This window comes from Hemicordylus capensis, chromosome 10 (genome assembly GCF_027244095.1).
Source record: "Hemicordylus capensis ecotype Gifberg chromosome 10, rHemCap1.1.pri, whole genome shotgun sequence".
Classification (NCBI taxonomy): Eukaryota; Metazoa; Chordata; class Lepidosauria; order Squamata; family Cordylidae; genus Hemicordylus; species Hemicordylus capensis.
The window spans coordinates 2211579-2228162 of NC_069666.1; the positions used below are offsets into that span (position 1 = coordinate 2211579).

General features: G+C 46.3%; 2 protein-coding genes and 1 non-coding gene across 9 annotated transcripts in view; 2 read left to right on the forward strand and 1 right to left on the reverse strand.

The window, feature by feature from the left end:
• The window catches only part of MAP2K1 (mitogen-activated protein kinase kinase 1), a 32021-nt gene extending 28796 nt beyond the window's left edge, over positions 1-3225 (reverse strand). For 2 of the 3 annotated variants that reach the window (XM_053272209.1, XM_053272207.1), the window contains exon 1: positions 2028-2158. In XM_053272209.1, the coding sequence (XP_053128184.1) occupies positions 2028-2143 (116 nt within the window). In that variant the 5' untranslated portion in view covers positions 2144-2158. Of the gene's footprint in view, positions 1-2027; positions 2159-2756 lie in introns of those variants that run through there. The other variant, XM_053272208.1, reaches the window with a different exon arrangement.
• Positions 3226-6864: 3639 nt separating this feature from the next.
• TIPIN (TIMELESS interacting protein) lies at positions 6865-16051 on the forward strand. Of its 5 annotated transcripts, none has more exons than XM_053272210.1 (8): positions 6865-7021; positions 8451-8605; positions 8922-9015; positions 9991-10066; positions 12331-12453; positions 12565-12628; positions 14004-14219; positions 15479-16051. In XM_053272210.1, exons 2-8 carry the CDS (start codon positions 8473-8475, stop codon positions 15619-15621), a joined length of 849 nt encoding a protein of 282 aa, XP_053128185.1. In that variant the 5' UTR covers positions 6865-7021; positions 8451-8472; the 3' UTR covers positions 15622-16051. The 5 variants fall into 5 exon arrangements, with proteins under 5 accessions (XP_053128185.1, XP_053128190.1, XP_053128186.1 ...); XM_053272211.1 differs by having other exon boundaries at positions 6884-7040; XM_053272212.1 differs by having other exon boundaries at positions 7017-7090.
• On the forward strand, positions 13407-13540 carry LOC128335232 (small Cajal body-specific RNA 14). The gene has a single exon (XR_008311553.1). It is a non-coding gene; the product is annotated as a small Cajal body-specific RNA 14 (non-coding RNA).
• Positions 16052-16584: the final 533 nt, after the last annotated feature.

Here is a 16584-nt window from a genome sequence, read left to right on the forward strand (position 1 = left end):
TTGGACTACAACTCCCATCATCCTCAACCACAGCTGGAGAAGCAGCTTCTCCAAGGTTGCAGGCAAGAGTCTCTCTCAGTAGAGATGTGCCCGAAACGGTTCGGAGGCCATGCTGGAGGCCTCCGAACCAGTCCGGTTCCGAGCTGGTCCGGCGGTTTGGCATGGTGGGGGGTTGTAGCTTTAAGGGCGGGGGGTGGTACTTCCCCCCGCGCCGCTCTCCCCCCTCGCGCGCGACCAGGCTGCTCTTCCCCCGCGCGCTCCGCTGACGTCACACGTGTGACGTCAGCGGAACGCGCGCGGCGGCGGGTGCACACGCGCGGCAGAACGGGCGCATGCGTGATCTTTACTTCGGCACTTGCAGGCTAACGACGGGGCCAGGGGCGGCAGGGAGGAAGGCTGCCGCCCCAGAATCTTTGTCTAAAACCACAGCACCGGAAGGGGAAGAGCGGCGGGGTGGGGGGGAGGATAAGTACCACCACCCCCACCCTTAAAGCTACAACCCCCCCCCCGTGCCCGTCCGGACTGGTTCGGAGCCTTGCACACCCCATACCACAACTCTCCAGCCAGAGGGCTACTGTAGGGACTTCTCAGGCAATCAGACTTGCCAAAGTTGTCAGCTCACAAACCCCCAAAGCAAAAGGTTATGTTTTTTACTGTTGGGAGTGTGTGTGTGTGTGTGTGTGTGTGTGTGTGTGTGTGTGTATACTGGCACTATGAGTAATGAGTTGCAGTTTCTTCTCTCACTCCACCAGCCTTCTCTGCCTGTTATGTACAAAGAGAATATCTTCAGCTTTGTTCTGAGGAGATGTCAAAAAACACCAGCTTTGCCAGAACAGATGAAGGAGGTCAGCGCAACAAGGCAGCATGGCAAGTGCAAGCATATGCAAGTGCAATGCTGTGGGCTTATTCAGGGACAGACAACCTTTGGCCCTCCAGCTGTTGTTGAACTAAATTGTGGCTGCAGGTGACAGGAGTTGTTGTTCAACAACAGCTGGAGGGCCAAAAGTTGTCTGTCCCTAGACTCATGCAAATATATGTAATGCTAGTTGCTGTTGTGCTGTTGAGTCAGTGTCAGCTCCTGGCACCCACAGAGCTCTGTGGTTGCCTTTGGTAGAATACAGGAGGAGTTTATCATTGCCTCCTCCCACGCAATGTGAGAGGATGCCTTTCAGAACCTTCCTAGATCACTGCTGCCCAATATAGTTGTTTCCCATGGTCTGGGAAACATACCAGCGGGGATTTCAACTGGCAACCTCTGGCTTGCTAGGCAAGTTACTTCCCTGCTGCGCCTGAGTACATATTAATATATTTAAAGTGATACTTTTTACATCTTAGGAACACAGAAAGATAGGAAGCTGCCTTATACCGAGTCAGACCCTTGGTCCATCTAGATCAGTCTTGTCTACACTGACTGGCAGGAGATGTTGCCAGGGAGGGAACTTGGAACTTTCTGCATACAAGCAGGCAAATGCTCTTCCACTGAGCTATTGCCCCATCTCCAAGGGGGAATATCTTACATGTTGACACCCATCCAAATTCAAACCAACACAGGAACATAGGAAGGTACTGTATACTGAGTCAGACCATTGGTCTATTCAGCTCAGTATTGTCTGCACAGACTGGCAGCGGCTTCTCCAAGGTTGCAGGCAGGAGTCTCTCTCCCAGCCCCATCTCGTTGGAGATGCTGCCAGGGAGGGAACTGGGAACCTTCTGCTCTTCCCTGAGCGGCTCCATCCCTTGAGTGGGGGAATCTCTTCCAGGGCTCACACTTCTAGTCTCCCTTTCATATGGCAGACCCTCCTTAGCTAAGGAGACAAGTCATGCCCGCTACAAGACCAGCTCTTCTCCTTGGAGAAGCCGCTGCCAGTCTGTAAAGACACTACTGAGCTAGACGGCCCAATGGTCTGACTCAGTCTATGGCAGCTGCCTATGTTCCCCGCTTAATGAGATGCTGGTAATCATTAAACGAACAGGCAAGAGGGGTGAGGCTCTGCCATGAATCATGCAAAAGGTGACCCTTTACCAACCCGGAGGGTAACTTCCAACGGAAGAAAGACGGCTTGTATGTACACTTGCTCCTAAGAAAAGAGCTGCTGCCAGCCTTGTTCTTCACTGAAGAGACCGGGACTCGTTTTAAATACATTCAGATACGGGCACGGTTTTCAAAAGCTGGCCCAATGCTCGTTGTGTGTTTGTACAGTGTGCAGAGACACACACACTCCTTTCTCCTGGCTTCTGTGCACGCGATCTGTGCCACGGCACGTCGACTCCCCGCCCGGTCTTCTGTGCCCGCTCCGCTCGGGCTTGAGAGGCCCTACGAACGTGCAAGGACACACTGCGGGGTCTGGGGAGAGCAGGTCTCCAGCCCCGCGGCGGCGGAGCAGCCAGTTTCCAAAGCAACACGGGTCGCGCTCGGAAGCCTTCGCGCGGCGGGGAGCGGGAGCGCTCGAGACCAGCGCAGCGGCGCGCCTGCTCTGCGTGCGAGGGGCAGGGCTGGGGCTTGGGGTTTGCGCTGCTCCGCCGTCCTTCGGCCAGGGCGGCCAACTTCCTGCAAGCGGAGCGGGCAGCCTCTCCACTCCTGGTGGCCAGGCGTCCTGGGGGAGGAGGAGGACGACCCAGCCACCACCCAGGGCCGGCCCAGCGCGGCACCACCCGCCCAGCCCCAGCCCAGCCCAGCCCAGCCCGGCTGCACAACAAGCGCTCCGCGGCGCACTACCAACTCCCCTCGCCGGCGGCGGCGCTGGCGCTCTACTCACTCCGCCGAGCTGGTCCCGTTGATGGCGGAGCCGTCGGGCGTGGGGTTCAGCTGGATCGGCATGGGCTTCTTTTTGGGCATGCTTCTCCAAGCCTGGAGGAGCTCGAGGCTCCGCTTCTAGTACCACCGGGAGACGCTGCCTCTTTGCTGGCCGGGGGACCCTCGGAGCCGGATCGGAGTTGGGAGAGTTCCTGGCGGCCGGCAGGGTCCCGCTGCTTGGAACAGATGCGCTTGGCGCGCTCCCAGCAGCGGCTCTGAATCCGGCTCGATCCCGCAGCGAGGCAAGGCAGGGCGGGGGGCGTCTTCCAAGCTTCCTCTGTGGCGGCCGGGAGGGGGCGACGCCTCCTGCAGCGGAGTTCAGGGCTCGCTTCCCAATCCCAAGCCGGGTCCTTTCCAGAAGAAGAAGAAAGGCGCGCCGCGGGAGGAAGGAGCACCCCACCAGCTTTCCAATGTGTGTCCTCCTCCGCGGGCTGCTACTAGCGTGCATGTGCAAAGGGCTGCTGGGCGCAAGGCGCATGTGTCCGGAGCACTGCACATGGGCGCTGGCGACGTGACGCCTGTTGCCCTTACTTTGCCCGGAATGCGTGGGAACCAGGCCGCGGAAGGAGGGGGCGCGCCGGCGGGCGCGAATGTGCGCTCTTGGTGTCCCGGACGGGGGCCCTGCTGCGAGCCCAGCCCTCGTGGGTGGATCGGACGAGCTGCTTGTGCTTTTATTTTTCTGCTACAGTGAAAACTAAAACCTTCAGCTAAGCTCCCAGGGCAGCTGTAGAGTTAGAATAATGAAGCAATACAATAAGAGAGAGAGCAAAGCAGCAGATGCAAAAACAAAACACACACACACACACCCCAGCCAAAACATTACAATACCTTAAAGCCGCTCATAGGCAATGATGGAAAGCCTACAGGCAAAAGAAACAAAGTCTTGCCTTGCACTGGAAAGACGTCCAAGTTGGTCCCAGACAGGCTTTTCTGGGGAAGGCATCCCACTTTTGTGGCACCAGAAACAAACAAGCCCTTTTTCCAGCCACCTAACCTCCGACTGTGGAGGATAGAGGAAGGCCTCTGATAACAGTCGGGCAGGTCCCTATGGCATGATGCACAACAGAAGAAGCGCAAGCAGAAGCTGTGCCTAGCGTGATTTTAGTGGCACCGGTGGTAACAAAGTGGCCGGCACTGTACAGGCCGGGGCAGGGCTTAAAAAGTCATGAAGACCCGCCATGCCAGTCCATGGCCTCTGACAGGTATCTGGCCCCACCAGCAGCTGACAACATGCGGGGTATGTAGACATACCAAGTCATCACTTGATGTTGCACTCATCACAGGATGGATGTGTGTGTGAACCAGGCCTGAGGGGGCTATGAACTTAACGGCAAACCATCATTTATTAGGAAGATACAGCCAGGTCCACCAGCTCGCTAGTTTCAAAAAATCAGCTGTTGATGGAATGGGTGGGTAGCATAGCATTCGGCCCCCACTGCAAAACAAAGACAGAGGCACTCCTGAAGCTTGACCAAACATTGTTTGAACGCACATCCCTGGCAAATGAGCCTACATAACACAAATTTTCCTGTTTCTGAGCTACTTTGAGCGTTGGCTCCCTTTTTAATTTGTCTCCCTGATATAATTTGTCAGGTGTTGTTTCTGCCTGTAGGGGATACAAAGGACAGAGGGGGCTGAGGGCCTATCCTGCTGCAGATCCACAGCACTAATTGAAAACTGGATGAATGCAAAGACTAAAGGATCCAAAGCATCCTAAGGTTAAAATGCATAATTAAAATGCACTAGATGCAAGTGGGCACATTGCAAACACTGAGAATGTAGCTGTGTTCAGAATAACGCATGCTAGGCAGGGAAGAAATAATTCCTTTTTGTCAGTTGTCAGGCGTTTATTCCCAGACAACTATACCTTTCTTTAGTTTTTTCTTGCACTGTATAACAAAATCATATTTGATATCACACCTAGCCACCCAGTTATGTAGCAATTACATGTATACACATTTTATACAAGGAACTGATAATAGTGAACAAAATGGGATTCACCATCTGAGTAAGTTTGCATGGACTGGATTGGACAGCTCCCTCCTGTGGTAAGATTTGTGTGAAATATGCAGCTGGGCTGGATGCCAAATTGTCTGAATCGGGCTATTATGATTTGGCCTTAGCGCTGATTTGCTGAATCCTGAGCCGCGTCAATATCCAGCACATTTCATTATTCAAATTTAAGCATTCTTCATAATATAAACGTTGATGGAATGGGTGTACATTGCATCATTTTATACATGTTATGTATGTATTATTTTTATTCTTTCCTCTACTAGGGTAGCCAACCTTCCAAACTTGGCCTGGAGTCTCCAGGAAATGGCATCAATCTCCAGGTGACTCTTGAAAGCATTTCTGAAGATTTTAGCAGCTTGAAATGGTGACAAGTGTTGGGAAAAATACTGGGAAAATAATCTCCAGGAATCCAGAAGTCACAGTTGGTAAACCTAAATCAGCATCTTCCAGGTGACTCTTGAAAGCAGTCTTGGAGATTGTGATGGCTGAATATTGTGAACAAGTTATTCTAGTAAGAACTAATCTGCCTACTTTCCTTTCACTATCCTTACATCTGGACTAAAGTTGGTCCAAATTGGTTAGGCAATTCACAAAGTAGCTTACTTGTGCCTCAAATGTTCATGCGTCCGCCATCCTGAATTGGGGTGGATGACATCATCACAAACCATGCATTTGAGCTGGAGTCCCTATGTGTCTACAACTGTACCAAATTAGATCCATATTGATCCCTATTTGCACCTCTCTGCCAGCTTAAATCAGGGTGGATGACATCATTACAAACTATGCCTTTGAGCCGACCCTATGTGTCCCTACACCTGTAGCAAATTTGGTTCAAATCAGGCGGCTCACAAATTAGCCCACTTGCACCTCAAATGTTCACGTGTCCACCATCTTAAATGGGGTGGATGACATCATCACAAACAATGCCATTACGGTGTCCCTAAAACTGCACCCAATTTGGTTCATATTGGTCAACTTCCAGAGCTAGGAAGTTGATGGGGGAGATGGATACACACAAGGAATGCCGGGTGATCTCATAAGCCTACTGGAAAGTAGGCTAAAAATCAAATGTTGGGGAGAGAAAATACCGGTGGGGGAGCGGGATATCTGGGAACAGTTTCAGTCAGAGCTGGCAATTCTACTCAAATAATAATAATACCCAAAGAAGTGTTTTTTTGTGTCTTTATGTACACACATGTATTAATGTATAGCACACTTTTCAGACAGGTTTGGGTCTGAAAGCAGAATGTAAATAAAAATGTAAGGAGACATATAATAAATGTTTTTGGACATGAGTCAGGTGGCATGAGTTATACGGCCCGCCCAGGCAAAAGTCTGCCAGGCCGCTTCCCAAAACGACAGTTAGCTTCCCTCGAGCAGGTTTTGGCGCCAAAAAGGAAAACAGCGAGAACCGGACTCCTGGCGCTCCCATTGGCCACTGAGATCGAGCTCGCCCTCTCCGGCCCCTAACGATAAGAGCACGCGCCCGAAGAGCAGGAGGGGATATAGTGCGCGTGCGCAAAGAGGAACGCGGGCCGGGGCACGAGAAAGCCTCAGAGACGTAACAAAAGTTGTCTATAGAGAATGAAAAAGGCTAGAGTAGCACACAGTCTGAACTTCCTTTGAAAATGCAGGATCTGCAATCTTTACTTTGGGGGGCTTTTTGCGGGGGGGAACCACACTATTGTTCTGTCACAGCTGTGCTAAAATCTGAGCAGTCTTAATTGATTTCCACATGGCACCCCAAGTAGGGGGAATTAAAAAAAATGCTTCCAAAGAGGCAGTATATGCAGCAGCCAAGGCAGCAATCACTCTTATGGCTTGCAAGAAGAATAAACTATGACGTTCCCCTGCATGAGCTTATCTTTCATGTGCCAAAAGACTCTAGTGATATTTTTAAGCAACAAACTTCCAATATGAACCCGGGAGCTCTCTAGGTAGAGAAAGAGATAGATCACTCTCGGTTTGTTTTTTTAACTCTAGAATAGAGGAAAACCGAGCTAAGAAGAAAACCAGGAAAAAAGGGGGGCGTGATTCGAAGCTTCTTCTCGCGAGATGATCTTCGCAGTCGCACGCATGCGTACTCGGCGTTCTCGCAGTGGTTAGGGGTTTGGCGCGATTTTGCCTTTGTCTTGGCGGCTTTTCATCCCCCCCAAAAAACCGGAAGTGAGGTGCCGACGACGGCGAGGTCCCCGGATGTAAGCTGTGGAGGCAAGTGATTTTCTGTCAGGTGGGGAAGAGTTGCGGCTTTCCTACCCCCCAGTCCCGTCATTCTTCCCGGTGGGTGGAGGAGTGGTGGTGTAGGAGGGGTTGATGCCCAATTTGACCCAGGATGGAGGAACTGGGATTCCCTTTTCCCAAAGCGCCGAGGCTCCCCCATATATAGATGTTTCGTTTGGAGCACGTCATTAGACGATGGAACTCTCTGCCACGGGATATGGTGATGGCCACTAGCTTGGGTGGCTTTAAAAGGGGCTTAGTCCAATCCATGGAGGAGAGGATTAGCAATGGCTACTAGTCTGGTGACTGTGGGCCACCTCTCCAGCCTCAGATGCCTCTGAATCCCAGTGGCAGGGGAGCATCAGCAGCAGAGAGGGCATGCCCTCGTCTGTAGGCTCCCCAGAGGCATCTGGTTGTCCACGGTGGGAAACGGGATGCTGGGCTAGGTGGGCCTTCTTGGGCCTGACCCAGCCGGGCTGCTCTTATTATCTGGTTTGGTTTGCTTTATTTTTTTTTTAAAGCCCACCTTTTAAATAGGCAGGGCTCAGACTAATGTGTCTCATTGCTTTTAAAGAGTCTGCCTGCATGCAAAGCAGCTGTGCTACCACTGAGGTGCAGCCTCACTCCCTATGGGGAGTATCCTACAGCAGACAGTGCTCACATGTAGTCACCCATGCAAATGCAAGCCAAGGGTGGCCCTGCTTAACAAAGTCTGGAAGATACTTTGTATCTTTCTTTTGAAGTTGTGTTTAGACCTTCTTTAGCTGAAAAGCAAACTGAGAACACACGAAATAAATTCATGCATGTGAAAGTGACAAAACCACTTAGCCCTCTTACCCTACTGTAATTAAGCCTGTGTGTGCATATACCCGGAACAACTGCATTTCCTTCCCATCATATCCCATGTGTCTGTATTCTAGATTGTAAGCCTCTCAGGTCAGGCATCTGTCTTTTTTGTAAAGCAATATTTACATGCATGGCACTATATAAATACAGTAATAATACAATGAATACTTTTCCAGAGGAAGTGAAAAGGAGGGATTGAAGAGGTTGGTGCCATGTTGTGTTTGATTTTACTAATCATAGTAACAATACTCAGCACACCACTTTCTGTTATTAGAGTGGTTGCTTATTGTTTTCTTGGAGTATATTTTTTGTCAACGAAGTGTGGTCTTCCCAGGAGTTCTTCTCTGTCAAGCTGCTAATGCAGTCTTCAGAAGAGTTCCTTTAAATAGGGTTGTTGGTATAGAACCCAGTGACCTCGCCCTGGACAAGGGTGTTTCCCTCACCCTGTATTTTAAACTGCTAAACTAATTCTGTAAAATGAAATGTGTCTGTGGTTAGATGCTGCTTCCCCTACTCCCTCAACTGTATTTCTACTTTTTAAAGTACTTTAAAAACTTCCCATGTTGTTTTCCAGGACAGAGCAGCTTTGTGGAAATATGATAGATCCAACAGAGGGCAATTTGTTTGATCTTCCTGATTATGAACACATCCAGGATGAGCAGTTTCTTCCTCTACCACCTCCAGACTCTCCTGTGGGGGATGATGTTGAAGGCAACTTAGTCAATGGAGGTGAATATTCGTTTGAACTAAACTTTCTTATTTGGAATGCTGCAGCATGGTCCAAAGTGTATTTACTTGGAAGTAAGTCCTACTGTGTTCAGTGGGGCTTATTCACAGGTAAACAAGCATGGGATTATATTACAAGAAGCCCATGAAATTGTGTATACTACTAACACTTTGAACATTTGACTCTCCTTAGTAGGGTTAGAATATATGTTTCAGGTAGGATGTGTACTATAGCAGTATCTATAAATGCTACACTCCTTTATTCCAGTTGGAATAATTTGCATTATAAATTCAGAATATATTTTATTCTGTTTGACAGAACCAGAGGGAAACAAATTGTCGCAAACCAAAGATTCTTCTGTGGCTACCAGGAGAGCTATTAAAAGGCCACTGCCTAAACTAGATGCTGAGAGGTATTTAGTAAAACATTTCTAACACTTGGGGAGGCAGAGTGTGTGTGTTTTGTTTTTCTTCTTCACTGTTTTATATACAATAGAAGTAAGCATCCATTTGCTGTTTTAAGCCTTTTCAGTGGTGGCAGACTTCTCGAACCTGGATCTTTTGAGATGGACCCCGTTGGGGGAAAATGAATCTGAACAGTATTATATTTTGATGACCTGTGTGGTTACCAGATCTATAAGATGCAATTTGGGTTGCTAGGTAGTCTCTGGTGTGGACAAGTCTTGGGCAGTGAGTCATGCTGTGTCATTTCTGTTGTGTTGCAGACATTTGTCAAACCCTTTCTTTTCAACTTTTCTGTTCTACAAGGCTTTTAGCTGGTCTGGTTTTAGTTTCTTTTCACATCTGCTGATATTTCCCCCCTACTTTCTTTTTATTCCAGCTTATGTTATGGATGTCTTATTACTGTATTTTAATTTTTATTTGATTGTGAATTGCTGGGTGGTGGGGAGGAGGGAGAGACCATTGGTTTGAAAGTGGGATTCTAATTTTTAAATAAAATTTAAAAGTAGCACCATGTAATCTGCATGACAGTGAGTGGGGGAGAACAAGATGAGCCACTGAAGAAAACATTTAGAGCTTATCCGTCAGACAAGAGCTCTCTTTCCACTAAAGCACCCTAACGGTTGCCAGAGCCCAGTAGAAGAAGGGGCCTGGTAACCTTTTGGTATTTATATACAATATAAATATGTATTTATATAAAAGTTTGTAAATCGTCTTTGTTTTAAAGTGGTTCAAGGGCTCAAACTCTGTTTTGATGTCCTCCGTAGTATATTTGTCTGCAGTATAGTATAGTATATATTGACAACTCAATAGGCCGTATATTTTACCGCTTGTACTTACTGGTCTTGCATGTCAGGATTTGGGATGGAATACCTATTAATGAACAGCTTTTTTCAAGTAACTAGAGACACTTCTAACATCCACAGGTTAGTTTCAGAGCGAGGACTTCCAGCTCTGCGGAATATGTTTGATAATATAAAATTCAAAGGTAAAGGTCATGAGGTAAGCAATGCTGAGAAGTCTCTTCTCGGTTTTTGTGGCCATTGCCACATCTTATTTGCTTTGAGGTCTAAACGATGTTGTGGCTGAACATCCCAATGTGAACTTTTTCCTGTTTATTTGTTTTCTGCCTTTCTCACCTGGTGGAACTTGGGATGGCATCTATAGGGGGTTCCCAGGCAGTCTCCCACTGGCCAGGCTCAGACCTGCTGAGTTTTCAGTAAGATTGCTGCCTCGTGTGCCTTCAGACCATGCCCTGAGCCCAATCCAACTTGAGGAGCTCTGATGCCAGTGTGTGTCCTGTTGGGTGACTGGCAATTCATATGCAGCTGATGGCACAACATCAGTGATTTCAATTACCAGTTGACATATCTCAGTAGCTGTTTAAAGAATGCTGAAGCAAGGGAGGGGGTTTCGTTCAGTATTAGGGGAATTGTCTACATGCACTATAATACTAAATCCCTCTTTCTAAAGACCGTCAAAGACAAGTGCTTGGTTATATATCTTATCCCCACACTTCTTAAAATGTTGTTTTTAGAAATGGGTTTTAAATAATATATTGGAGTGGTAATCTGGTTAAACATGGATGCGTATGCTGAAGGGATTCATGACCTGGCTTTAAAAAAACCTCAAGATGTGTACTTTAGAACTGGCAAGGCAAAGCTCAAAGCATGATGCTCTGTTTTGAAGAAGCATGGTAAGCATCAATGAGCCTTTCTCTGCTGGGTGGGGTATAGTGACGAGCACTTGCCCTACACATTTGGGGGGAAAGTGACACAAAATGTTGTGTTTTTGTAAAACTTGCCTCTTAAAGTTCATAAAATGGTGAGAGAAAGGGGTGTTGCACTTCACCAGTAATGTCACAGGCACTAGCTGCTAAGTAATTTGCAATACATGCACGACCATAGCAACAGCCTTGCTGAATCAGGCCCAAGGCCCATCTAGTCCAGCATTCCCACAGCAGCCCACCAGATGCATCTGAGAAGTCCACAGGCAAGAGCTGAGGGTGTGCCCTCTCTTGCACTTGCTCCCCTGCAACTGGTATTTAGAGGGATCCTGCCTCTGGGCCTGGAAGTAGCCTGTAGTCATCAAGATTAGTAGCCATTGAGAGACCTGTTCACCATGAATTTGTCTCAGCCTCTTTTAATGTCATCCAAGCTGGTGACCATCACCAAATCCAGTGGCAGAGAAATCCATCAATTTAATTATGTGTTGTGTGAAAAAAATACATCCTTTTGTGGGTAATTTCCTGGCAATCGGTTTCATGGGATGGCCCTGGTTCTGGTGTTGTGAGAGAAGGAGAAAAAATTCTTTCTATCCACTCTCTCCACACCATGCATAATTTTCTAGACCTCTATCATGTCTCCCCTCAGTCGCCGTTTTTGTAAACTAAAAAGCCCCAGGTGTTGTAGCCTTGCCTCATAAGGAAGGTGCTCTAGTCCCTGATGATTTTGGTTGCCCTCTTCTGGACCCTTTTCACTTCTATAATGTCCTTTTTGAGATAGTGACCAGGACTGTACATAGTACTCCAAATGTGACCACACCATAGATTTGTATAAGAGTATTATAATATTAGGAGTTCTGTTTTTAATCCCCTTCCTAATGATCCCAAGCATGCAATTTGCCTTTTTCACAACTGCTTTCGACGCTTTCAATGAGCTGTCCACCACAACCTCAAGTTCTACATTCCATAGCGTCTCAAGCTGCATTAGACATGCCTAGTGGGATAAATTTAGTATTTTCTCAGGAACAAAATATTGTTGTTTACTGGTGGAAAAAATGGGACTCTTCTGCAATGTGCTAACCATTGAAAGGCATCTGGATCCCATGTTAGAACTCCACCCTTTGTTGCACTATACAATAATTGTCTGGACAGGCTCTAAAGCAGGGAATCTTGGTTCCCCGGCTGTTGTTGAACTACAACTTCCATTACACCCAGACACAATAAATTGTGTCTGGGAATGATGGGACTTGTAGTTCAACAGCAGCAAGAGAACCAAGGTTGCCTGTCCCTGCTCTAAAGTGATCTGTGTTTTGTTGATGAAGCGAAAGGTCTGATGTTTGCTTGCAAGAAGCTGTGTTCAGTCTGTATATTTTTTTCCCCGAGCCAATAACAATTACTTTTTAAAAATGGCTGCTCTCTTGCAGCCCAGAGGTACAAACCTAAGCGATTAATATTTAGGATAATCTAAGAGCTAAAATGTCTGAAGCCTTCCTGAAAGTCCGCTGATCAAGCATTTCAGACAATATCTTGTTCTTATGTTCAGGAAGCCGACCTGAAGATGCTTCTGAGGCACATGGAGCACTGGGCTCATAGACTATTCCCTAAACTTCAGTTTGAAGATTTTGTTGATAGAGTAGCAAGTCTGGGAAATAAAAAAGCAGTTCAGGTGAGTATTAAGTGTGTCGGTTTTTGAAAGCTGAGTTGAAAGCAACCAACACAATGTGAAGGCAGTGCTGACCATCAGTAAATGGCACATCTTTTCCCTTTTCCCTTCCAGACGTGCTTAAAGCGAATTAGACTCGACCTGCCCATTTTGCATGAAGACTTCACAAGTAATGAAGGCATGTATACACTGACAGTGATGACCTTGCATTGTTTTTTCTCTTACTGATTGTCAGATGTTTTGGGGCTATTGCCAGCAATATGACTGCACCTCTATAATGCAATGATGAGTCGACGTCAGTCCTGCATGATCGTTTCTTTTATCACTGCTACTGTAATCCACTTACAATGCGTGTTCAGGAGCTCTTAGCAGTTACCTGTGCAAACCCATCCTGAACCTGCACTCATGCCTACGGACATAAGAAGTGCTTTGCTAGATCAGGCCAAGGTTCACCTTGGTAAGAATCCCAGCAGGCACTAAGTGGTCTAAATTGGTTAGTGAACTGCTGTCTACCTTCCCCCAACTCTGATGTAATGTAATTTACTCCTTTATTAATTAGGAACATCATTCTGTTCTAGAAATTTATGTATTTGTAGAGACCTAGCTCCAGTCAAAAGCATTTGAATGTACATGGGTGGCAAATCAACTTGCATAGAATAAATCCTGTATTTTAGAGGCTAAACTCCTGAATGGATCTGTCAAGCACTCCAGTTGCATGTTCATTGTAAACCTTTCTGGCTCTGAGTTCTTCAGAGAGGTTGCAGGTGGAAAGCTCATGATGTCCTGTTGCAATAATGATGAAATTCATGGCAGCCTCCTCTAAAAGTTGCTTAGAAAGCTTGCTGCCACCAAACAGACTCCACTAAATTACTCCCTTGCTGACTCTTCTAAGGTATTGTTAGAGATTGTTTTGCCTCCCTTCCCACTTCCCTTCAGAAATCATGGCAATTATACTTGTGGCTGTAATGAATATTGGCTGCATTTGTGAGCAATACAATGCAGCCCTAGGCAGCCACGTACATTAACGAAATGGTTCCTGCCGACAGTGTCTGTCTAGTTATCAGAACTCTGTGCGATGGCTCCATACATAAATGCTAAGGATTGTACAACAGTTGGGTTTAGGGAAACATTAATGTTTGCTGATTTTAACTTCAAATTGCTTCCTAAGTAGCAGTATCCTGGAATTGAACGTGTGTTTCTGTGTCTTTGGGGAAATGGCATTTCTAGTTCAAAATGTTGCCTTGGTTGGCAACAGTTCAGGGGTTCTTAAACCTGGGTCCCCAGATGCTGTTGGACTTCAACTCCCATAATCCCCAGTCGGCAACCAGGGACCCAAGTTTGAGAACCCTTGATTTAGGTAGTCCCAGCAATGTGATGAGAGCTAATAGAGAAGGCAATAAGAATGGGGGTGTACTTGTGTTGGAAGACCCAGCCATTGTAAACTGCCCTGAGCCATTTTGGAAGGGCGGTATAAAAACTGGATGAATGAATGATAACCCAGTTGAAGTGTAGATTTTGGCAGGAAAGCACTGATAGCTTTGGTTCGTTTGCAGTCATTACCGATGGAGATGGGGGAGACAGTGAACTGAATGTAGTCCATGCGGAAGTAGACCTCTTTTCAGAACTCCAGAACACAAAAGAAAAATTTGGTGCACCTCCAAGTACCAATCTAACAGAGGAGCAACAGCAAAGAATTGAAAGGAACAGACAAATAGCCCTTGAAAAAAGACAAGCAAAAATGCAGTTCAGCAGTCAATCACAAGAGCATGGTGAGTTCTAAAGTGTGAAAGACGACAACTTGTGGTGGCTTTTCTGAAAAATCAGTCGTGTTATGTTCTCTCAGTTGCAAAAACTAAAATAATTTCAGCTTCTTTTAAATTTATTTGGAGAAGTTATCTTTTATACTTTTTCTCCCTTTAGAGAAAAGGAGAGAATACCTAGCATCTATGTTTTTATAGTAGTCTTATCCTGAAATAATGGTGGTTGAAGTGCAGCGACTCTGAGGTGTACAAGGAAGTGGGTGGCAAAGCATTTCCTCCTATGAAACTTGTTCCAGAGAAATTGGGGAGTGAAGACATACATATTCTTTCCATTTGTCAGGAAGCTGACACAAACTATCAACCACTGAAGCTTAGCTCTTCTGAGGATGACCGGCTTATTGCCAGTTAGCCAGGGTATCCACTAAACACTGTCTCCTTGGCAAGACTGGGAGAAAGAGAGCAAGTGTACTTAAGCAGCTTACATCTGTAGGTAGATGTATTAGTAAGGGTTGTCACAAAAGAGCACAAATCCTTTGCAGGAACCGTTTTTTCTTCTGCCACTCAGCAGTGAGACTTCTGTGGTAGAAGTTCACAAACTGGTCTGAAGCCAGGTGTCAAAACAAGCTATTGATTACCTTAAATTGTGTTTCTTTCTGAATCTGTAAGATACTCCAAAGAGACAAACGGGGAGTATATCGAAGAGCTCTGTAACTGGCAGCTATTGACCTATCAACTAAAAATTGTGTTCTGAGAAGATCTTACTTAAAAACTTCCTCAGACTTTCTTGGAAACAAATGACCAACATAGTTAACTTGCTGCATCTCAGCAAAGCCTCTTCTTGGCAGATGCAATCGTAAACTGTTAAGGGAGCTACATTTAATTGCCAAGATTTGTTTCTCCATGTCCACTCTGAAAGGGGCTCACAACCTTCTCATTTTTTGTAAAGTGCCTTGTACACAGATGGCGCTGTATAAATAACTCTTACTCTAAATAACAACTATTCCATGGAGGATAACATTTCACCAAAGCATCCTTCTCGCACCCATTTCCCCCTGCTTTTAAGGTTTTGTATCTTGAAGCTTCTCTCCTGCCTTAATGATAATTGTTTCTTTCTTCCTGTAAAAGCTGAGTTTCAAGGAATTGATTGCTTCTCTTTCCCAAGTTATTGACTGGGTTAGGAAGTATGAATCTTGGCAATTAAGCCAGAGAAGGGAGTTAAACATGGCAACAGTGACTTGACACAGTCAATATTTTTTTGTTTCTAATAGAGTTGCTTGTGACCCAGCCAAATGAGGAAGATCACACCATTGTGCCTCAGGAGCAAGATGACCTGGCTGCTGCAGAGGCAGGGAGCTTATCTTTCCAGACTCCTGAGAACAAGATGCAGTGCAGTGACACCGAAGATAAATGATCATTAATTAAGTGACTAAGGACCCACCTCTTGGAATATCGGTGGCATGTCCCTCAGTTTGTTGCCATTGAGGTGGACTCTTTCTTTGTTTAGCATGGTTTTTACCAGAATAACCTTTGGTGCTCGGGCTGACTATTTTTACCAGTCACCACAGCTGAGAACAGCTATATAATTTTGAATCGTTCCTCTAACACACATTGTCTTGGAAATGTGTTTTTAACTACAGTTAAAAGAGAGTTGAAGTTTGGGTGAGAGTGCCAGTCCTAAATTTTATAATCAGCGAAGTACTATCTTCACACTAGAAGTAACAGCAGCTACATGTAGAAGGCAGACCACACTTCTGGCATTGAATAACTTCCACCTTGTGCAATACTACTTGTATTACAGTGTTCCTATTTTCTACTAGAAATTAATAAAACTTGGAAATAAGCTCAGAGGACAATCAGTCAATATGTACATAGTATGTGTACCGGCCATCTTACAAAACAGCCAGGAGCCATGTCTGCGAAGCGTTTTGTGGGAGGGAGACAAAGCAGAAGCAGTCCAGAGACCCTGTGGATTCAGAAGTGCTGGCACAAAAGGTACCCACATCCAAGGCTAGATAGAGACACTGTGAAAAGAAGAGGCTGCTTGGTAGACTGGGGCACGGAGGGGTTCCAGGCCATGGCCTGCCTGTTTCCTCACTTTCCACTTCTGACCTGCCGCATACAACGCACAGTGGTGTGCTCTCAGAGGAAAGAAGAGTGGTGTGTATCTTGCCACATAACTTATGAAAATGAGGGAGCCCAGAATTGCAAAGGAGAACCGAGCTGATGCCACGGCTAGGCTTTCTGTCCACGCTGTGCTTCTTTAAGATAGCTTAGCTATAGCAGAAGATTCAAAAGTGACATAGGTTTCGGGTGGTGTATAAATGTTGAATAAACTAATTACAAAGATTCCCAGGGCACAGACAATTCCAGTGTA